Source organism: Physella acuta, unplaced genomic scaffold (genome assembly GCF_028476545.2).
Source record: "Physella acuta isolate Inbredline_101_S28 unplaced genomic scaffold, ASM2847654v3 ptg001583l, whole genome shotgun sequence".
Classification (NCBI taxonomy): Eukaryota; Metazoa; Mollusca; class Gastropoda; family Physidae; genus Physella; species Physella acuta.
This window is the reverse complement of record NW_026733097.1, coordinates 1-24,047: the sequence shown is the minus strand read 5'-3', so window position 1 is coordinate 24,047 and position 24,047 is coordinate 1. Positions and strand designations below refer to the sequence as shown.

Below are 24,047 nucleotides of genomic sequence, written 5' to 3'. Positions count from 1 at the left end.
ACTTGTTATGCTGATATACAATACTAAACGGTGCTGTTCATTCCAAAGATTCTTTAGGAATATGTTGCGGTAGTAGTTTTACACATGAAATTAAATACGCAAAATTTCTTCAAGAAAAAAACAATCCCATCATGGTTATATCAGTGTGCTTCACAGTGAAATACTACAGAGTATAACGCAAACTTCAGCTACGAATTCGTTGACGACCATTGGTATTTATAATTATTTTTTAAATTAAAATTTTAAATAATGCAATTTACATTTAATATTTTGTTCATTTCAGATTTACAGAAGAGAAGAATCATAAATTGTTCTCTTCATGTCAACATAAAATATAGCTGAAAAAATGAGTAGCCGTATATATGCAAGCGATATCTACAATGCTGCTAAACTCGGAAATATTGAACCATTGCAGATTGCCTCGATAAATTGCAAAAATAGATATGGCGAAACTGCGCTCATGATGTCTGTTTATGCCAATAATGTGCTGGCATTAAAAACGCTACTATCAGCAGGTGCTGATCCGAATATATCTAGGAACAATAATGATGGCATCACAGCACTGGCTATAGCTGTGGTAAATAACAGAGTTGAATGTGTGAAGGAACTCATCAGGGCAGGAGCTTTCTTAAATTGTAAGCGTGGATTGACGGCTATAAAGATGGCGTGGGATGAAAACTTTTTTGACGCTGTAGTGGAAGGGGATCAAGCTATGAAACAATATATAAAACAAGATTCGGACCAACGGGGGACCGCATTTTATCTAGCTTTCAAGAAGAATTGTTTTAATTTACTCATTGCGTTAATAGACTCGGGGGTTTCTTTGAGTTTAAGATCATTATCGTACAAAGATATGACAGAAAATAGAAAGATGACTACATTGCTTCTGAAATCAGCTAAAATAACTCTTAACGAAAAAGTAGGAGAGGGAGAGACTCTATTAAAACAAGCCATACGCTTAAAAGATATACAGTTTTTAAAATTTCTTATAGAAAATCACGTCGATCTTAATGTTGCAGATTCCACCGAAAACACATGTCATGATGGTAAATTTGCATTAGTAAACGTACTTCTGGCTGGGGCTAAAATGGAAGCGGTAAGCTGCTCTTATATAGAAGTCATGAAATCGCTTATAACGTCAATCGCTGATATCAACCTTGTTGACGAAGACGGCAGTTGCTTACTTATAAAAGCTGTTCAATCAAATCAAATGGAAATTGTCAACTTTCTTTTAGAAAAGAAAGTAAATATCGACCAAGCAGATGATTCTCAGAGTACAGCTCTTCATTATGCCTGCAGGTCAAATAATCTGGAAATAGTAAAATTACTTTTGAACGCTGGAGCTAAAGTTGAGGTCTATAATAATGAAAATTTAACGCCCTTCTCAGAGGCATGTAAGCAATCACAGATAGAGACAATGAAAATATTTTTAAATGCAGGCTGGGATATAAATAGTGTAGATATTTACCATCGAACTCATCTCATAAACTCTATTAGGAGAGAAAATGATAGCACATTTGTCATTAACCCTTTTACGGCTGGTAACTTTGCCACCACAAAATTTTTGCTAGAACACGGAGCTGATATTTCAAAAGTTGACAAAGACGGAATGACAGCCTTGATGTGGGCAGCTAAAACAAATAACGAACAAGTCTTTGATCTTTTGCTTGACCTTAAGCCCGAGGTCAACTGTGTTGACCTTAAACAGACGACAGCATTAGCTCATGCAGTGATGAGCCTTAACGTACAGATGGTAGCCAAGTTGATACAAGCTGGAGCTGATGTTAACATTGTTTCTAATTGTCAAGTCAAATGCAATAAAATTGTTAATGTTTGTAATACAGTTGAACATTTAAAAGAAATGCAAGAAAAAGTGACAAAACCTTCTAATGATAAAAACACACCGCTACATATAGCTATATTGGGATGTCGGGGAAGAAGCAGCACCACAATAATTGACTTGCTGTTAAAATCTGGAGCCAATACAAATGCAGTGGATGAGCATGGTAGAACACCTTTACATTTGGCAGCTATTACTGGAGATCACGCGTTAGTAGAAGCTTTGGTTCGTCGTGGTGCTAAAATAAACAATGTGGATAATTTCGGCATGTTCCCACTCCATTTTTCAATACTGTACAAATGCCACGAGTTAACCCAATGTTTGATTGAGGATTATAGATCTTTATTTTTTCTTAACCGTGATACTCTAAGCTCGTCTTTATACCTTGCTATATTGAATGATGATACAAGTCTTGTAGAAAGTTTGTTCAAGCATGGCGCACGTATTAAGAAAGGCAGTGGTGCGGAGGTGCTGATTTCACTGGAACATGCAAATTATGACGTCACACTCGATTTACTCGAACATGGAGCTGACGCTAATGTTAAAGACAGTAATGGAATACCAGCACTATTGAAAGCTATCAGAATTGCAAGTCCTGGTTCATCAGTGACAAGACCAAATGCATTTGGTTTAAAGAGTCCAGCTTCTTTATCTGGTAATGGTTCTATGGTAAACATTAACTACCCTAAATGGTATAAGTGTTCACGTTATTTAATTAAGTCATTTCTAGATAGTGGAGCTGATGTTTCAGCTACTGACAACGAAGGCAACACTTGTCTACATGTAGCTGCTGAGTTTTGTAGCGCGGATATCGTGGAGTTGTTTGTTGAGCACAAAGCTGTTGTCAATGTCCAGAACGTAAAAGGTGAGACGCCGTTAATGATGGCGTGTCGTGGTGGTAATGTTGAGGCGGTCAGGTACCTTCTCTCTGTTGGAGCTGATGTGTTGTTGGTGAATGTAAACAAGGATACAGCTTTACACTACGCCGTTAATTCTTCCAGTGGAGAAAACGAAATGTCGTCTGATGGGAACATTGTTGTATCTATTCCAAATATTTACGTACACCGTAGGTCTTCTGATATTGTTAAAATTTTAGCGCGACCGGGTATTAACATATACGCCCGTAACAAACAAGGTAACACCGCTTTACATTTGGCAGTAAAGTATAATCTCTATCTCTCGACAATTTTATTGATAAACCTTGGGTCGAACGTAAACGAACAAAACACCGAAGGAGACACACCTCTTTTCTTTTTGAGAAACGACAAAGTAATCCGTTTCTTACTTGATGCTAAAGCTGATATCAATATAAGAAATAATCTGGGTGAAACAGCATTACATCGTGTCTTAGATGTCGAAATAGCATGCGTATTAATGGACAGGGGTGCAGAGATGATTATTTCAACAGAAGGACGGACTGCTTTGATGTACGCTACAGCTTCTGGTAACTTCGAGCTGATTCGACTGTTAGTAGAGCGAGGTGCAAATATCAACGTTGAAGATAATGAAGGGAGAAATTGTTTAATGCAAGCATTAGTTATATCAGCAGGATATAGACAGTTTAACCTGGATATTTTGACATTTCTTATACAAAGTGGAACAGATGTTAATGCAAGTGACATAACAGGCCAGACTGCCTGTATGCTAGCCGTCATCAACGATTGTTTTGAGATTTTATCTACACTCCGATTATTTGGTGCTGATTTGAACAAAGTGGATAAAGAAAACAGATCTGTTCTTGTTCATGTTTTATTAAACAATCACATAGATAAAAGTAGGTATATTTTGGAAGTTTTAAGACTAGGAGCTGACATTGTGGTCGATAGTCAGTACAGATATCTAGTCCAATCTGTGACAAAAGAATACGAAACAAACGGCAATAATACAAACATAAAAATTGTAAGGTCACCACGAATGTTTCAGTTTTTTCTGGTGAACGAGTGCATGTTGAAGCAGGCAAAGAAATCCCTTAAAATATTCGAAATTTCATTGTTGTGTTGTTCTGTTTTTGAAAACGAAATTGAACATTTAGATTTTGTAAGTTACGTTTTCGCCATCGGTATGATATTCAAGTCTGACTTAGAATTGATTCGTAAGTATGGAAAATATTACCCTTTTTTCGGTTATATGCGTAATGATAAACTAGTAAAAGCAGTTTTAGAAGCGGCCATGCGAGAACCCTGGCCACTGGTCAAACTAGCTTTTATTGAAGTCTCCACCTTACTTGGGACTGGACCTATGAGAGAAGAAAAACTAAAACAGACCAAACTCCCACCAAGATTACAGCGAACGTTGATGTTTCAAGAACCCATATCAAGATTACCCGTAGAAGACTGGTCTAAAATACCTCTTTGTTTTGACCCAGTACAGTACGAGACTTTACCCTGTCCTAGACCTTTACTCTACTACTGGCCTGTTGGTCACAAGCTGGTTATCTGATGTTTAAATTATAAATTACTGAAAAGAAACAATTTCTGCTTCAATGAGCAGTGTGTAACTAAAAGGCCTAAATTTAATAGAAACATTATTACGATTTCTAATGGATAAAATCTATAATTCTGAAATTATTCTTTAATGTAACTATACAAATAATAAACGTTTTTCTATCACTGGAACTACGGATAATGCATTCATAAGCGTCAGCGTATTACGTGGACGTATAAAGATATAATTAATGATCAAATGAGAAAATAAATTATTGTTATTATCATTAGTTATTATTAGTTTTATAATCATGATTAGTATTTTAATTATTATAAAATTATTATTAACACGTTATAACTATTTCTATCATTAATATCATTCTTAATTTATTTTTTCTTAATTTTTTTTTTGGCCTCAGATATGTAATTTTTCAGTGTCAGTTTGCCTTGCCGTGTTAGCTCTACTATAACAGTTTGTCATCGGTTTGTGAGGATTGATACAGATTTACATTAGTGAAACTTCTTTCTGACATTAATTTAATATTATTTATTTATACATAATACAAAAAGTCTTATTACAAATTTATATTTAAACCTAAAATGTTATAGGTAATTCAATGTTCTGGTGCAAAAGTAGGAAAAAAGTGTTTTAAATATTTAAAAATTCCAAAAAAATTAAATTAAATTAAATTAAAAGGTCAATACTTTTGGTATTATCATTTTTTAAATGTATTTTCTTCTTTGTGTTCACACAGCAAATAGACATTTATCTTTACGAGCTGACCCGCGGCGTATCATACGCGGCTATTTGGTTCTTTTATTTTCTTCTTTTCATTACTTCATAGTTAGTAAATTCGACAATACCCTCCCTTCCATTTCTCCCATTCACCCCCCTGCAAACGTGAAAACAGCCGTCCGTGACGACAGTTTATGGCCGACAATAAAAAGATCAAGCGTAACTTGTTACCTCTCCTTAGTCTCAAATCGTTTAAAAGCTAAATTATAATTATCTGCCCCTAATGCCGCTAGGATAGGCTAGTTATATGAAAGTTATTTTAAACATTAGAAGTTTACTTTCATATAAGTAAATAACATACATCTTTCTCATTAGAAAGCATAAGTTCGCAGCTTTTTTTATGTGCAAGAGTATGTTTCTGTTACTATAATAATGCTTATTTCAGGCATGTCCCCCCCCCACCTACCCCCTTATCCCGGAGCACGCCCAACGCCCCTAATGATGTAAGAGAAAGCATATTTAACTTACATTGAAAATATATACTTTAAAACCAGTATCCTATTGAGTGTTCCCTGCAACATAAGATTTGCAGGTACCCCTACCACAAAAGAGAAAAAAATGTCTGAAAGGAATACTGGTGGGTGTTTCTGTGTGTGCAGGATCTCATGCAAATTTTAATCAAACAGACGTTAAACCCAACGCTGGATTGGTTAACGCTAAACCAGTCGCCAAAGAGTCAACATTCGACAAACCGGTTGTGGAGTTCCCAAGTGCTTAGAATAGGATTGTTTTCTTGGGTCGATGAAAAAATTAAACAGCTACAACCGCACCAAAGAGTTTAGCAACAAGCAATAGTTTGTAAGTATATAGTGCGTTTTTTTACAAGTTATTAGATAATACGAGCATGAAATTATTGTGTAATGTATAAACCGTATTCTGAGTAACGTGAAGTACGCAATCTACCTGCTACTCCCATCATTATTATTAAGTTTTATCTTTGAAAATTACAAAATATTAAATATTTTGGTGTGAACTTTAATCGAGCCTTAAACTTATTATTCGTTGTTTTTTCTTTCCGTTATGTAAAAACACTTAATGTATTAAATTTAAATTAAAATGGCCAATGCTTCCTCATTTCTAGTAGGACTTTAAAAGCGGACCGTAGTACATATAGGCCTACCAAAGTGTAGATTTTTTCTCTCTCCTTTTTCGTTTTTAATTGTAACTAGACTTACCCTGTCATCCTTTAAACAACTTTGGGTTTCGAGGGTCATCCATAAAAAAAACATCACGTCAGTCACTTATTGTCACAAAAAACCAGACCCCACATTCAAAAAGATGTTTTTTATCTTTTAAAAACACCGATTTCGGACTATCCCTTCATATACTGACGTCAATGGTGACCTACTCAACTCTACTTCACCTGCCCAGTGTCCCGCCAAGTCTCAGACAACTTGTTTTTATCGTTTCAAAAAAACTATTCCAGCCGAGCATGTCTCTGACCACACTATTCCTTCATATGCTTAAGACAAAGAAACAGATAAACTCTACTTCACCTGCCCTGTATCCCGCCAAGTTCAGCAACTTTATCATTCACATCTAAAAATAAAAAAAAATTTTAAAAAATTTACCAATTTAACATTGAAGTATTGGTTAACTTAGCTATTTAACTCGTGACGTCGGAGTGTTTTTTTATACTATGCTTTAATACTTTGAGTCTCCTTAGGCACTTGATTTACGCGCATAGATCTAGATCTAAGTCTAGTAGTAGTTACTTTCAAATTAAATTTTATCTTAAATTAGCCAATTACATAGCTAAACAAAAAAGATTTCTACAAAATAATGAAGGTCTGAAATTATCTAGATCTAGATAGACTTATCTAGATCTAGATTCTACGACTCGTTTGCCTAAGTCTTAAGTCTAGTTTTTGCGTAACTCTTGCTAGATCAAGAATCTAGAATCTAGATCTTATCATTGTAAAAAGAAAATAAGTCGTTTTACTATTACTAAATTCAATGTTCTAAACTTTTATAATTAATGTGGTTAATCTACTCATGAATATATCAATAAATTAATTAACGGCTTTAAGTTAGTTTGTAATTAACAGTGTGTTTAAGAAGGAACAATATTTACCACCCAAAATCCTATTTTACAGCTCTACACTTAATGCAGATTCTGCCCAATAACAAATCAGAAAAACAAACAACAAAAAAATGAGTTATCAAACGTCACTATTCAGTCAAAATTAAGCCATTGTTCTAAAACTTTAAAATTAATGTGGTTAATCTACCTATGATTAAATCAATAAATTAATTAACGTCTTTAAATAAATTTGTGATTAACAGTCTGTCTGAAAACAAAAATTGTTCTCTACCTACATACTATTTTACAGCTCTCCACAATAAGTAGAACCATTTACAATAGTCAATCAGACAAACAAAAAAAAAACAAAAAAAAAATATTCAAACATGTAAACAAACTTGAGTTTTAGTAGTATATAGATAGATAGATATTAGAGGTAATTTCCTACCGGCACGAAAATAAAGTCACATCATGTTTTGCGCCCTTTAGCTGGTTTATTCCAACTTAAATTTTATTTTCTGTCTAGGTATAGCCTGATTATTTGCTATTTTTCAGCTTTTGAGAGATTACCGTTAAACAGGTGGACGAAATTTCACATAGGCCTATATGTATTTTATTTTAGCACAGGTTACCTTCAACGTTTGAAAATTTCCGGTAACCAAAACTGGCACTGTACTTAATATGATGTGAAGACTATAACTTGAGTACTGATTCAGTTAGGGAGACAAAATTTCATATATTATATATGTAGGCCTATGAGATGTTTTACGGAAAATACTTTTAGTGTTTAAGCGACTTCCAATTAAAAAGACTGTGGTATTTTTTTACTTTCTCGTATACACAAAGTATAGAGAAAGTCTTGTAATCGTGCAAAAAAAAAAATCGAGATTTTTACAAATCTCGACGTTTTACACCTCACTGATACGGAAAAACATAATTTTGCAATCTTGTCCGTATGTCTGTGTGTCTGTCTGTCTGTCTGTGTGTGTGTCCGTGTGTAAACACGATAACTTGAGTACCGTTACGGCTAGATGAAATTTCATATATAAGTATTTTATCAAAATCGTAGATCCGTATCAACTTTTGAGCGATTTCCGATAACCGGAAGTAGTACTTTTCCTACTTTGAATTTTTCAAAAGCCTATAACTTGAGTACTTTTTCAGATAGATAAATGAAATTTCACATGTAAGTAAAAGATCTAATTCTCTACCTTCTGTAAAATTTGAGTAATTTCCGTTGACCGGAAGTAGTAATTTACGCTACTTCCGATTTCTCAAATACTAATGTAAATTTTTAAAGTACTAATAATATGCGCACTATTATGCACTTTTTTATTTGGCGTTCACTTAGTGTGCAATTCATTTGTCTACGAGATTTTATTCTATTTTAAAAATTTTAAGTATTTAAAATGGATTAAAAATCATGTCTATAGCCCGAGTTCCCATCTCCTGTTATTTTATATAAGAATATTCGAGAAAGTTTAGGGGAGATTACTCCCGGTTTATTCTATTTAGGTTTTAGAAAATATCTATAACTTAAGCACCGTTCCTATTAGATAGATACAATTTCCTTCGTAAATGTAAGATCGTATTTTCTTGTTTTTTTTCCCATCATTGATGATTTCCGGTTACCAGAAATAGTACTTTACATTTTAATTTTTCTCAAAAAAATAATGCATCCTGATGTCACTTTTGTAATTATAAGCATTCATTTAATTTACGATCTATTTGTTTTATTCGTTTGTAGTTTGTGCGAATATTGTATCTTCGTTTATTCTTTCCAGATACATTTGTCAATGGTGACAATAAAAAACGTATATTTCTTATGTAATTAAACATTAAATTCAATCATTAAAATTTAACTTAAAAATAAGCATAAACACTAGCGATCAATCTATCAGCTGGATTTAGAAGGTGTTCTGTTTTTTTTTCACGGTTGTTTTTTTTTTTTTTTTTTTTTTTTGCTTTAGTATATATAGTGGACTAAGAGATAGTAAGTTTTTGAATAGGCTTTAAGGCAATTGTTTTTATTTGTATCATGTTATTATATGTTTCGTATAAAACAAATTACTAAAATGTGGTGAGTTAAAACTTTCGAATAAAGGCCTACCTATGTAATACTAAACTGTTAAAGGCACATACAAATATTATAGCTTTTTAAAAATAAAAGCATAACTTGCAGAATCTGCAGGAGATCTCATTTTATTTATAAAGCGCATTTTTCTAATTGTCTTATTTTCAGTGATTTTATAAGCTTATAGTTACTATTTTTTTTATAATGCCACTCCAAAACTGCTCAAAATGAAAGAGAAAATCCTAACACTTTCAAGCTTTTATGGTTTAAGACCAATTTAAATTGTTGAGCTAAACCCTACAGAAACGCATTGTAAGCTTTGAATAAATTTTGCCACTATATAATCATTCTACGAACCATTGGAAAAATACAAACTAGAGTTTCTATGGTGTCAGATATTTAACTGTTATCACCAGACTCTAACTCCAAAAAAAAAATAGTTTCAAGTGTCAGACAAACATGTCGCTAGTAGCTTCAATAAATCTTTGAAACTTTTTAAATGCAATTTTACTTTACTTTATAATTTATAGGACTATTTTTAATACACCATTATTTTGCAGTAAGCGTAATCTATTATGTATCTTTTAACACTTTATTCATAAATGATTTTGCAATGCCGTAAAGTAAGATAGTGACAACATATATTGAAGTTAGGTTATTTACAGTTAAATTAAAATAAAAGCACAATATATATTTTTTTACAAATATATCATAGATGTCCTCTTTCAATGTTAGAACAAATTAAGAACTCCTGATGGGGCATGGGACTGTGTAGAACATTCGAATGCTAACCGGAAAGTCTCGAGATCGAATCCCAGGCTTGAGCCCGTATTTCGTCCCCGAGTCAACTCAGCTGGGTACCTATCCCATATTGGGGGAAAGTAAAAGCGCCTGGGCTTGATGTGACCGCTCTACTCCTTCATAATCCAAGGTCACTGTTGCTGGTGAACTCTACTTCACCTACTCCAAAGGGTACTTTTCTAAACTTTACTTGATGAGCTGTCATGTCTAGAACGGACTTTAGCTTCAGTTTTTCATTTGTTTTCCATTACAGTTTTAATTACTGCAATTGCCTTTATTTCTCTATTTTAGATGTACAGAATAGAAGAACACTTTCTGGCTCTGCTCGTGTGAATATAAAAAATAGCTATAAAAATGAGCCGTATAGAACTATATGCTCACGAGATCTATACAGCTGCTCAACGAGGAAATATTGAACACTTGGATATTGCATTAATTAATCGCAAAAATAGATATGGCCTTATTGCACTTATGATATCTGTGGTTGGTAATAATGTGTTGGCATTAAAAACGCTACTATCAGCGAGTGCTGACCCTAATGTATCAAATTACAATTCCAGCTATATCACAGCACTGACCATGGCGGTGGGAAAAAACAGAGTTGAGTGTGTTAAAGAACTGATCAGGGCAGGAGCTTTCTTTACGTGTGAGCGAGGGTTGGAGGCTTTAAAGTTGGCGAGGGATCACAACTTTTTGGATGCTGTTGTGGAAGGGGATGAAGCTATGAAAAAATATGTAAAACAAGATTCGGACAAATGGGAAACGGCGTTTTATATAGCTTTCAAGAACAAATGTTTTGATTTAATCACAGAGTTAGTAAACGCGGGCGGTTCTATCAGTTTGAGGTCATTCAAGTATGAAGATATAACAGGAAATACACATTTGGCTACATTGCTTATGAACACAGCTAAAGTAAATCTCAACGAAAGCTTTGAAAATGGAGAGACTGCTTACACAGGCCGTAAAATCAAACGATGTAACGATTATAAAAAATCTCATAGAAAAACACGTTGATCTTTATCCAGCTCTTCATGTTGCTTGTACAAGGGGTCATGCTGAGATTGTAAACTTACTATTGGCGGCTGGGGCAAGCACGGAAGTGTCTTGTGAAAATGACTTTACACCTCTAATGGCAGCGTATGTATCATCCAATGAGAGTTGCTGTATCATCGAAGTCATGGGGATGCTAATTACTGCAACTGTGTTGACGAATATTGCAGTACCTTACTTATGAAAGCTGTTCAATGCAAACAAATGGAGATTGTTAAATTTCTTTTAGAAAATAAAATAAATATCAACCAAGCAGATGAATTCGTGGGTATAGCTCTTCATTACGCTTGCGAGACAAAAAACTTAGAGATGATACAAATACTTTTGTAAGCTGGAGCTAACATTGAGGCTTTCAATAGTAAACAGATGACACCTTTTTCCATAGCATGTAAACTATCACAGATAGACATGATGAAATTATTTGTAGATGCAGGCTCAGATATAAATTGTGTAGATACTCATCACCGAACACCGTTTATAAATTCTATTAGGGAAGTAAACTTTGAAACCACACAATTTTTGTTAGAACATGGAGCTGATATTTCAAAGGTGGACATAGACGGAATGACAGCCTTGATGTGGGCAGCTAAAACGAACAACAGGAATGTGCTTGACCTTCTACTTGACCTTAAGCCTGAGGTTAATTGTGTTGACCTAAAACATACGACAGCATTAGCTCATGCAGTGATGAGCCGTAACGTTCAGATTGTAGCCAAGTTGATACAAGCTGGAGCTGATGTTAACATCGCATCTAACTGCCAAGTAGAATGCACTGCAATCGGTATCAGTAACAATTTTGAACGTTTAAAAGAAATTCAAGAAAATATTTAAAAACCTTCTAATAGTAAAAACACACCGTTATATATAGCTACATCAACAAGTCAAAGAAATAGCAGAAACGAAATAGTGAAGTTATTATTAGAAGCTGGAGCAAATGTTCAATCAGTAGATGAATATGGCAGACCATCCTTGTACATCGCAGCTGCTTTGTGAAATTTGGAGATCGTGAAACGATTACGCCATTTTGGTGCAAACGTAGATACATTAGACCATGTTGGAAATTCCCCATTGTTTATTTCAGTATTTTACAAACAAAATGAGTTAACCAAATATTTGCTTGAATGTGGAGCTGATGTAAACTTGATATGTGATTCTCTATGCTCGCCTTTATTTGTTGCTGTTTTAAATAACGACACGGAGCTTGTAAAGTTGTTGATTAAACAGGGCGCGATTGTCGACAAAGGCAGAGACTCGGAGCTAATGGTTGCTCTTGAGTATGGAAATATTGAAATGGCGATAGCTGTACTAGAAATAGGAGCTAATTCTTATCTACGTGATAAGAACAATACACCGGCACTAATGATAGGTATGAAACTCGCAAGTCATATGAATCATTATATTGTTGTTACACCTTCGAGATAAAATACAAGTTTGGAAACATAAAATCAAGCATTTAACCCAGTTATTTTTGAGAAATGGAGCAAATGTTTCGACTACTGATGATGAAGGCAACACTTGTTTACACTTAGCTGTTGAGATTTGCAAGCAGGGATTTTTGTGTCTGTTTGTTGCCTACGAAGCTGATGTGAATGTCCAGAATGTAAAAGGTGAGACGCCGTTAATGATGGCGTGTCGTCGTGGTAACGTTGAGGCTGTCAAGTACCTTCTCTCTGTTGGAGCTGATGTTAATGCAAGTAACACACATGGCCAGACTGCCTGTATGATCGCCGTCCTCAACGATCGTTTTGAAATTTTACCTTCACTCAAAAGATCTAATGTTGATCTAAACAAACTAGATAAAGAAAACAAATCTGTTGTTCTTCATGTTTTATTAAAAAACAAAAACAGAACATGGGTTTATATTTCGGAACTATTAGAACTAGGAGCATACACGGTTGTTGATTACCAGTACATACATTTAGTCAAAGCTATGAAAACAAAATACGAAAAAAAAGAATATATAATACGATTTCATCATCCTGACTGTTTCCAACGAATGTTTCAGTTTTTTCTCTTACATGGTTGCTTTTTAAATCAGACAATCGAAAGATGTCAAAAATCTCATTTTTACCATTCAATTTTCGAAAACAATTTAGAATTTGTAAGATACATATTCGCCATCGGTATGTTAGTCAAGTTTGACTTACATTTGCTTCGTAGGTATAAAGAAAATTTCCCTGTCTATTTTAGAAATTCTTCGTCAACTTTGAAAGCAGAATTAATATCGGCTGTAAAGGAACCCTGGCCATTGGTCAAACTAGCTTTTATTGAAGTCTCTACCTTACTTGGGCTTGGACCTATGAGAGAAGAAAAACTAAAACAGACCAAACTCCCACCAAGATTACAGCAAACGTTGATGTTTCAAGAACCAATATCAAGATTACCCGTAGAAGACTGGTCTAAAATACCTCTTTGTTTTGACCCAGTACAGTACGAGACTTTACCCTGTCCTAGACCTTTACTCTACTACTGGCCTGTTGGTCACAAACTGGTTAACGAAGTGCTATTACAAAGATAATTCTAAAAAACAAGATGCTTGGACAATTATTTGTTAGAGCTACTTCTAGCAAAAAATAAATTAAGATTTGGAAGGATTAAACTAAATACTTTTAAAATTATCTTTAAATGAACTCTCAGTCAATTTAGTCATTTTTCTATCACTTAAGCCATATAGGGCCTATATTTATAAGTATTAATGGAGGTGCCTGGGTGAACACAGACATAACCAACGTTCAAAAGATACAACAAACATGTTATTGTTTTAATTGTTTTTGTAATTTATTTTTATTTGTAGTATTATTATAAAAAATGTCTTTCTGTTAAGTAATCATTATTTCCATTGTCATTATTATACTTAAATCTTCTTAGTCTAAATGTTTAAAAGAATATGTTTATTTATATTTATAATTATTATTTTGTACAGTTAGTGTTTAAACTATCATTAAGATTTATTTTGTTTTCATTGATTAAAAATTAGATTAATATTTAGTTAAAATATGCTATATTTAATAAATTATTTTTGCTGTAATGTATTATACAACGTGATAAATTATGCTCAAATTTAAAACCCAACATCTTGAACAACTCAACTACATCACACACACAACAACATGCATTGCAACATCACACAGTCAAACACACGATCCATTACATCACACACCCAACAACACCACACACCTAATAACGTGAACCACAACATCATACACCCAACAACACCACTCTAACAACATGAACCACAACATCACACACCCAACAACAACCACCTAACAACATGAACCACAACATCACACACCTAATAATATGAACCACAACATCACACACCCAACAACAACCACCTAACAACATGAACCACAACATCACACACCTAATAATATAAACCACAACATAACACACCCAACAACAACCACCTAATAACATGAACCACAACATCACACACCTAATAATATAAACCACAACATAACACACCCAACAACAACCACCTAATAACATGAACCACAACATCACACACCTAATAATATAAACCACAACATCACACACCCAACAACAACCACCTAATAACATGAACCACAACATCACACACCTAATAATATAAACCACAACATCACACACCCAACAACACTAGCCACGACATCAAACAGAACAAATTATCTGAGACACAATATTCCAGACAAAATATCTGCGGACAAATGATCTCAGGACAAATTATCTGAGACACAATATCCCAGACAAAATATCTGCGGACAAATGATCTCAGGACAAATGATCTGAGACACAATATCCCAGACAAAATATCTGCGGACAAATGATCTCAGGACAAATGATCTGAGACACAATATCCCAGACAAAATATCTGCGGACAAATGATCTCAGGTCGAATGATGTCATAGAAAAAAAACAATGTACAATATACTAAATTAAAAGAAATAATGTAAGTATTTGTTGAATATTGAATATAATTTAAATATAATTTAAATAATTTATATATGCTTGCTTCGTGCTTCAGTCTGCGACTCCACTGGCTGTTATCCAGAGGAACAAGCTTAGGGTTCAGCATGGTGTGTTCTTTCGAGAAAGTTGTTAGCGTTATCAATCATTGGATATGAACTCAAATCTAGTAAGAAACATCGTTACCCATTACAGGAGGGTGAAACATTTCTAAAATCAACATAAATTAAAAAAAATAAAAATAAATCTGCAAGTGCATTATCAAACGATTAATATATTTTAAACTATAATTCATTTTTAATAGATGCTTGTATACAGTATAACAATACAGTAACTGGTATAGATTTATTATATTATTAAAATATTTAATAAAAGAAAAGTCTATTGCCTTAAAATAATATAAAAATAAACTTACTGTTAAAGAAGGTAATGATAGGCCAACGCCAAAATAAACAATAATAAACCAAAACCCACACACTCTGCAACAGTATAGTTTCGAGAAGGCGCCAGTCTAAGTGTGGTCCCATTAGCTGAAAGAGAAAAAAAAACATTTTTGAAAAGAAGTGTCACGCTTAACTAATGTAGTTTTTACTAAACCTGCCTATGTATGCAAAGTTAACAAAAAAATGGTATTCTCAAGACCCAAAGAATAGAGGTAGCATTAGAATTGTGCACAAAGTACAATGCAATTTTGTTGAAATATCAAACCTCTCAAGTTTTACAACCTTCAGGATCCATGACAATATTTTCTGTACACACAATATTGCGGAATATGATGATTGTGCTGAATAATTAACATCTCCTTTCCGTCTCGTATACGAATATAATGGATGCATTGTAATCGTAATAAAAACTCTATATGGAGATTTTACTTACAGTTTTTTTACGTTTTACATCGTTTAGGATCCGGACAATCTTACTTTTGTAATTTCTTCGTTTAATTTGGTTTGAAGAAATTCCTTTTGTAAGTAATATCTCGAATGGTTGTGTATTTTTAAAATCAATTTCTTGCCTATTCCGGGTAAGCGGAAGTCGTAAATAATGAAACGCCTGTTTTTCTCCTTCTTCTTCGTTCTTAATTTTTTGTTTTGGAAGGGCTCGAGACTTATCTACCACAAGAATCGAACTCGAGACTTTTTCTAATTTATCAACCATGAGCTTTAGCCGACTCGACCACGCATCCATCACAATTAAGGATACGTGTCAACTTGTTATGCGCCATTAAGGCCATTGACTCCGATTTCAGCCTGCTTTTCTTTTTGGATTTGCTTCCATAGCCTTTGTCCAACCAAGAACAAACTACAAAGCAGCAGTTGTTTGATTTTGGAGTTGTCTCTCATAGAAGAGTGGCTGTCCCCAGCTAACGAGCCTCATCTGCCCGAGGGTTCAAACTCTAGACCTTCCGGTTTAGCAACCATGAGCTTTACCGACTTGACCAGGCCAACCCCGGTTTTTCAAAAGTCTATAGGTGGATGCATTTTCAGAAACCCGGCGTGGTTCTGTACTCGTTTTTTTTAATATTTGAATTGATAAGATGATTCTAAACTACTCTTCAACGGCTTATAGTTAATACAAAAATATGAAAATTAGTGTAATCGATGGTTTCCAAACAGTTTTAAGTTTTCAAAATGTGACAATATTTTGATATCTTTTTTAACATTTTTTAAACAAAATTAGTTTGAATACAGGCCTTTTCAAGCCTATAGAAGCAACTGAACCGTATAATTGAAACTCTTTATTTTTGTAACTGTGCCTTTCTGTGTGCTATTGTGTTTGTGGCTGATGAATTCTTAGTGTTATGCTAAATTTAAATTAAGGTAGACCTGAGTGTGTCTAGATTTCATACAATTTGATGTTTAATGTTAAAATAAGTAGACGTGTGTTTGTCTAAATTTTATGACATGGAGTCCAGATTTGATAAGAAGTGGTGTAATATTAAAACAAGGTTAGACGTGTGTTTGACTATAATCGGAAGTTAAACACTTTTACTCGGACAGATGAGGCTCGTTAGCTGGGGACAGCTATCTAGGAGATAACACTCCAAAATCAAACAACTGCTGCCTTGAAGCAAATCCAAAAAAGAAAAGCAGGCTGACATCGGAGTGAATGACCTCAATGGCGCATAACAAGTTGACACGTATACTTGAATGTGCTGGAGGGGATCCCTTCCAACACTAAAAGTTTAGAACGAAGAAGAAGAAGAAGAAACTTTTATAAAATATACCTGATAAATAATGACATCCTTGGTTGTAATTCTTCATTTTAAGATCCGTGAGGTAGGCCGCACCACAACAAAACCAGCCCGAGTCTGAGAGATGAAACTGACTGATATTGATCCCTATGTAAGCAGACCGGTTTAGTGTAGCGATGTTTGATGCTAGTTGTAGGTCACTTTTTATATATATCCACGTGTGGTTTCCACTGCGTTTGTTTATCTGAGTTAACATGTTCTATAGGTTGAGAAATTAAATTTTTTTTTTAACATAACAATAAATAAATAACGTGATGTTATTACAGGCTAACAGAACACAGGAGATGCGGCAAGTGATAGTGGCTGGAGCACGTCCATTGTGTATGCGTCAAATTGATGTGGGTATTCCTTAATGGAAAATAAAACTTTTACAACAAATCTCAATTAAAGTCATAATAATAGTGTAGTGGTTTCTCTGAATAATAGATACATAAATTATTAAACCAAATGTCAAAAATAGCTATGCTTTAAAGCCATTTGCGTGCTTTGAGATTTCCCTCTGCGCTCTTTCTGGGTAGAAATATTATAAACAAAAAAAAACGATCTCATAGGCTTGAAACCCATGACAGAGGTAAAATAATGACCAGACCTAGAGTAAAATACCTAAAACAGTGTTATTTTAGCTGTTTATATGCACACACTAATTAACACCACTGAGCTTTTTCGACTCAGAATTAATAATTTATAATGATTTAAATACAAATTTCGACGAAACAGAATGCTTACTACACAAAATGGATATTTAAAAACTTAAGAGTAAAGAAGAAAGCATATAGTTCAAGTAATAATCTTTTTACAATGCAATACATTAACCAGCATAAAACATAAATACATTACTGTATTATTTTCAGGGTCTCTTGAAATGGCGTAAAGGCATGTTTCATTTGATTCATCGCTTTTCCACGTTAACTTGATAGATTCTAAATCAGACACTTCTACGGGAATCCTGGCTAGGTCCGCGTCACAAAATACCGAAACAGATTCTCCTGGCATGGCCAAACTCGGATGAAGGATGGCTTTCTGACCAACTGTTGGTACATATGATATCAAGGAAATTAAATTTTTTTTTTGTTTTTTAATATTTTTTTAAAGGTAAACATACATTGAAAACATAAAGAAAGAAAGAGAGAGAGAAAGCAGCGAGAGAGAGAGAGAGAGAGAGACAGAGATAGGAATGTGCATATATATATATATATATATATATATATATATGTATATATATATATATAAGTGAACTCTACTTCACTTGCCCCATAGACCGTCAGGTTTGAAAGGGAAACTTTACTTTTTACTTTTATGTATATATATATATATATATATATATATATATATATATATATATATATATATATATATATATATATATATATATATATATAAAGAGAGAGCGACAGAGACCGAGAGAGAGAGAGAAAGCAGCGAGAGAGATGGAAACGGATAGGAGTTTACATAGCTAAATTCGAAATACGACTAGTCTTTTTTGACCCATTTCCAGATTTTTCCAAGATATGGCGAGTTTTTTGTGACACCCCTAGGCGTTTATCTACCACCTGACAAAATATCAAGGGGGATCGTTCTGCAAAAGTTTTTTTGGTTATAAAGGTCATATAAAGAGAACTTCATTAGCGGTCACTTTTTAGCCCTCGTAGAGGGCTTTGAGTCGAACGGACAGTTTTTCCATACGGCTTTGCCATTTACCTAGAAGCATGCCAAAAATTGGCCTGATGTACAGAGTATAAGTACCCTAAAACTGTGTTGAAATTAACCTCTGTTTTTCACGTAACATACAAATATCATATAGCGAAATACGACTGGTCAGTTTTGACCCACTTCTAGTTTTTTTTCCGGATATGCCGAGTTTTTCTGTCACCCATTGGTGTTCTCCTACCACTTCACAAAATATCAATTTTTTTTCCTAATATAGCCCATATAAGGCGCCGGTCAGTCAAAGTCAGTTTCGACCCTCTCTCCGTGGACTTTGCCGCCGACCGGCACCGGCATTCGTGCAGGATCAATGCCAAATTTGAAGCGCCTGCGTGGGCGGGAAGTGCCCAATTGGTCATCTGACCACTTTGCTTTAAATATATATATATATATATATATATATATATATATATATATATATATATATATATATATATATATATATATATATATATATATATATATATACAGAGAGAGAGTGAGTGAGTGAGAGAAAGAGAGAAAGCAGCGAGAGAGAGGGAGACAGAGATAGGAGTTTGCATGGCTGAATTTTTTGTCATCAATGTATATCCAATCAAATGACATCTTTCTCAAATGTCCACTGTATTCGTGCAACTGTATGTTTAATAAAATGACAAATGGAAGGTTCATCTAAAACAATCAAATAACTACACATTCTGTGTATGTGTGTTTAAGAATTATCCTTAACTTACCCCTAACATTCTCACATCTTTCTGCTTTTTCAAGAAACGCCTGTGAGTCGAAATATTCCGCCTTGCAACAAAATTCATCGTCATTTGAGTTGTCATTTCTCTCTACTTTTAGTTCTAACTTATATTTGTTTGTATCTAAACAACTATCTTGATTTAATTGTTCATCCCAATTGCCAGAAGTTCCCCACTTTTTAGTGTCTTTTATCCTTTCGGACCACTGGAATCGAAAAGAAGATGTTTTTTTTTGTTTTGTATAAATAAAAAAAAATAGATTAAAACATATGCGTCAAAAGCTAACTGGTTTAATATTGTTTGACAGCAGCATGCCGCTAAGCTGTATATCACTATAAAAGAGCCTTTTTTACAAAATAGTATGAAAATGTGTTGTATACAGTTTTTGATGTGTGTCGTATGTTAAAAGAAAATACCCGATTTTATGATTTAAATAATTATAACTTCTTTACAGTTTACTAGTAAAAATGAACAACGCACATTTAATATGGATGTCATACACTCTTCATAAATGACATCTATTTAATCAACAAAACATTGAATGTAAAATTAATTTACTACAGCGAAGTTTTACTCTCAACGAAAAGTTTGTTTTATATCGGTCATCATATAGTAAATTGGCATGAAAGCTGGATTGCTCATGTGTTTGATAATCGTTTTTTCCGTCATCTTGGAAACTTACAATCGGCTTTAAAAATTACTTTTTGCTATTTTTCTCATTTCGCATTTTTTTAAACACTAAATAACCAACTACTGTTTTTATTTATCAAACAATGTCCACTATTTTTTTAGTAATCATTTATCATGCAAGCAAAAAAACTTTTGTTACAAGGAATTGTGAGGGCTTTTATAGAAAGAAATATTATGGTAAACAATTTGCAAATTTTGAACGTTTTAATACTGAACAAGGTACGATTTTTTCAGACCTTGTAAAGTTCTGACCAGTTGCTCATTCAAAACATTGTCTTGTCCAAACGTTGTCGAGACAAAGAAAGGTTTAATATATAGTAAAATATAATAATAATAAACTGAGTATAAACGTTTAAACAAATTTTCGAACTTACAATAACGTTAAAAATTATATTCTTCAAACACAATGTCGCATTTATAACAATGTTAAGACAAAAAGATTTATTGGATGCGAAGCAGTCCGTAGGAGAGGCAACAAATTTCGATAGTATTGTTTTTTCACCAAACAAATAATTCGTTAAACGAAGATTTATACACATGATTTTTAAACAATAGGCCTACCAGCACTTTACATATATTTAAATAACAATTGATTTTTAAAAAAAATCAAAATCTCTCTAACTTAACCAATTTGCTAATGTTTTAAGGATCTTTTCAGATTTAGAATTTTTCAAATTTATTTCACTATAGGCAGACAATTTATAAAAATATTTCAATAATTGAAAACTATCGGAATTTGTTTGTATTATTGTCCGAAGTATTTTCTTTATCCGCGAAGAAAGAAAAAAAATCTCCTGTTACAAAATCAATGTGTGTGCTTCTTTTGCATTTTAAAGCTAAATTTGTTGCCATCTAAAACATTTGCAAAGGATTTCTTCGTTTATTGTATAACTATTTTAAATGAGATAAATGGCCGGTTGAGGGAGAAATAGGCGCTATGTTGATAGTGTTGTCTTTTTCTTAAAACCAAAACCAAAATAACCACTTAAACTTCAAATTTAACCGGAAATTAAAAATGTCTTTGAAAACGGATTTTCATCCAGAATCTGCATTTTAATCGGATTTAACCTTGATCTACACATAATATAGTCGTAGTCATATCTCAAAAACTTGCCCTAACTTGACAAAAAACGCAATTAGAGATTCTCTCAGAGGTTTAGGGAGGGGGGGGGGCGCTTACTTCCCACTCCCTCACCTTCGAAGCACGTCGACCGTCTCCTATTGTGAAATATAAAGTATATAGAAATTATACTTCTACCAGTGAACATTTTGATAGAAACACTGGTCACATTTGTAGATCATACAGACTAAAGGTAGAGCCCACTTCTATAATTAGACCCGTTTCCTAATCTCGCCGATAAGTCTCTCTCACACAGACAGTGTTTCTTTCAGATTTTTTTTCCGTGGATGTATTTAATTTTGTCTGCATCACTCTTGATGCTAACGTATCCAAGCACTTTTAAAAAGATTAAAATTTTAAATTTTTCAAATGCGGTCAACTATTTAATGACTTGTAACGTTAACTTAATCATTTTAATTACTAATACATACATTAATGACGTCTGTTTTTACTTTCTCGTATAGAGAAAGTCTTCTAATCGTGCAAAAAAAAAATCGGGATTTTTACAAATCTCGACGTTTTACACCTCACTGATACGGAAAAACATAATTTTGCAATCTTGTCCGTATGTCTGTCTGTCTGTGTGTAAACACGATAACTTGAGTACCTTTACAGCTAGGTTGATGAAATTTCATATATACGTATTTTAACATAATCGTAGATCCTGATCAACTTTTGTGCGATTTCCGATAACCGGAAGTGGTACTTTTTCTACTTTGAATTTTTTAAAAGCGTATAACATGAGTACTATTTCAGATAGATAAATGAAATTTCACAAGTAAGTAAAATACCTAATTCTGTGCCTTCTGTCGAATTTTGAGTAATTGCCGTTTAACGGAAGTACTAATTTACGCTATTTTCGATTTCTCAAAAAAACGCATGTAAATTTATAAAGTACTAATAATATTGCGCACTATTATGCACATTTTGTTTTGGCATTCGCTTGGTGCGCAATTCTTTTTTCTATGAGATTCTATTCTATTTTTAAAAGTTTAAGTAATTAAAATCATGTCTATATTTTAAGTTATATAAGAATATTCGAGAAAGTTTAGGGGAGATCACTCCCGGTTTATTTTATTTAGAAATGGAAAACATTTGTATCAATAGTAGGTGTGAGGGTAATTCCACAACCAATTGAAATTCCCCTAGATATAGTGTTTTTTCTCTTTAATTTAGATTTTACTTTAGCCTATAATTTCAATGCAAGATTTAAAGTCAATAACAATAAGATTATTAGCATTATATAAAATTAGTAGTTAAAAACAATTTTTTTTTTTTAAATTTCAGTATATTCAGCCATAATCATCCCAAAATATCTGCTTCAGACGTGGAGTTTATGAAAACGGTTGTAGAAAAGGCCTTAAGTGGGCATTTTCTTCTTCCAGTGATCAAGAGTAGCTGCCCCCATACAAGTCTTTAGAGTTGTCTGCACATTTTCAAATTAGCTTTTTTAAATAAAAAAAAAGTATTGCTGTAGGGTGTGAAATTGCCGCACCTTTCTTACTTTCGTAAAAAAATATAAACATCAAAAACTGTTTTTGTTTTGAGAATTCTCTATGTATTATTTTACAATCATATAAATATATCGTGTGCAAGTATACACCTTATAAAGTAATGAATTATTGCTTATACATGATTTTTTTTATAAATTAAAAAAAAAAGTAGTGTATGGAATTACCCCGGGTAACCCTAACAAGATTAGCCCCAAACGGACGTTGCGAAGGAAATAAAAGCTGGTAAAAACAAAAGCTAACCGAAAATGCGTATGTTTGATCGCCACAAACATATGTAAAATACAAGAAGAATCCATCCATAGAACGCCAGTATAGTTCAAGGCTGTGTAACCCTTTACTATTCTCAGCCGCCCCGGCGACGTGTGCGTCACAAAAAGCAAAAAAAAAAATCGCCGGCCAAAACCATAGGTGGTGCTATGGACTTGTGTAAAGCTGCGAGATAAACAAAAGTGGTCGTCTTTAAAAACAAGCAGAAAAATGCAGATAAGACTAATTGTAATGTATTTAAAATAAATTATTTCCTTCACAAGTTATGATACGAATTTTGTACATTTTGTTTTAAGTGTTGAAAGTACATAAAGGCAAACAAATGTATTAAAAATAAAAGAGCATATATATATATATATATATATATATATATATATATATATATATACATATAATTTTATATATATATATATATGAATATACATATCTATATACATATATATATATACATATATATATATATATATATTATATATACATATATATATATATATATATATATATATATATATATATATATATATATATATATATATATAGATATGTATATATATATATGTATATATATATATCTATCTATATATATATATATATATATATATATATATATATATACATATATATACATATATTTATATATATTGTTAACTGATCTGAACTTATCGGATGGGAGCGACCTGACGCCCTTAAACTAAGAGCGCAGGTTACTAGCGCTTCTGGTTCGCAAGCACTTAAATGTTGGAACCAATAAGACCAATAAATGACACATATTTTAAACGAATAAGACAACATGTCTATGTAAAATCACATATATTTTAAACTAA

At 33.1% G+C, this 24,047-nt stretch overlaps 2 protein-coding genes across 2 annotated transcripts; both read left to right on the top strand.

The window, feature by feature from the left end:
* Positions 1 to 1,756: 1,756 nt before the first annotated feature.
* On the top strand, positions 1,757 to 4,827 carry LOC131929004 (putative ankyrin repeat protein RF_0381). Its single transcript, XM_059285194.1, has one exon. The coding sequence runs from the start codon at positions 1,862 to 1,864 to the stop codon at positions 4,277 to 4,279; it is 2,418 nt and encodes an 805-aa protein (XP_059141177.1). The 5' UTR covers positions 1,757 to 1,861; the 3' UTR covers positions 4,280 to 4,827.
* Positions 4,828 to 10,311: 5,484 nt separating this feature from the next.
* On the top strand, positions 10,312 to 13,525 carry LOC131929006 (putative ankyrin repeat protein RF_0381). The gene is made up of 5 exons (XM_059285195.1): positions 10,312 to 10,918; positions 11,393 to 11,788; positions 12,089 to 12,373; positions 12,537 to 12,701; positions 13,224 to 13,525. Exons 1-5 carry the CDS (start codon positions 10,312 to 10,314, stop codon positions 13,523 to 13,525), a joined length of 1,755 nt encoding a protein of 584 aa, XP_059141178.1.
* Positions 13,526 to 24,047: the final 10,522 nt, after the last annotated feature.

Coding starts and splice junctions, on each gene's coding strand:
- LOC131929004 (XM_059285194.1), top strand. CDS start 1,862: ATGCAAGAAAAAGTGACAAAACCTTCTAATGATAAAAACACACCGCTA.
- LOC131929006 (XM_059285195.1), top strand. CDS start 10,312: ATGAGCCGTATAGAACTATATGCTCACGAGATCTATACAGCTGCTCAA. Junction 10,919..11,392: donor AGAGACTGCTTACACAGGCC/GTAAAATCAAAC, acceptor CTTTTTCCATAG/CATGTAAACTATCACAGATA. Junction 12,374..12,536: donor TACACCGGCACTAATGATAG/GTATGAAACTCG, acceptor GTTTACACTTAG/CTGTTGAGATTTGCAAGCAG.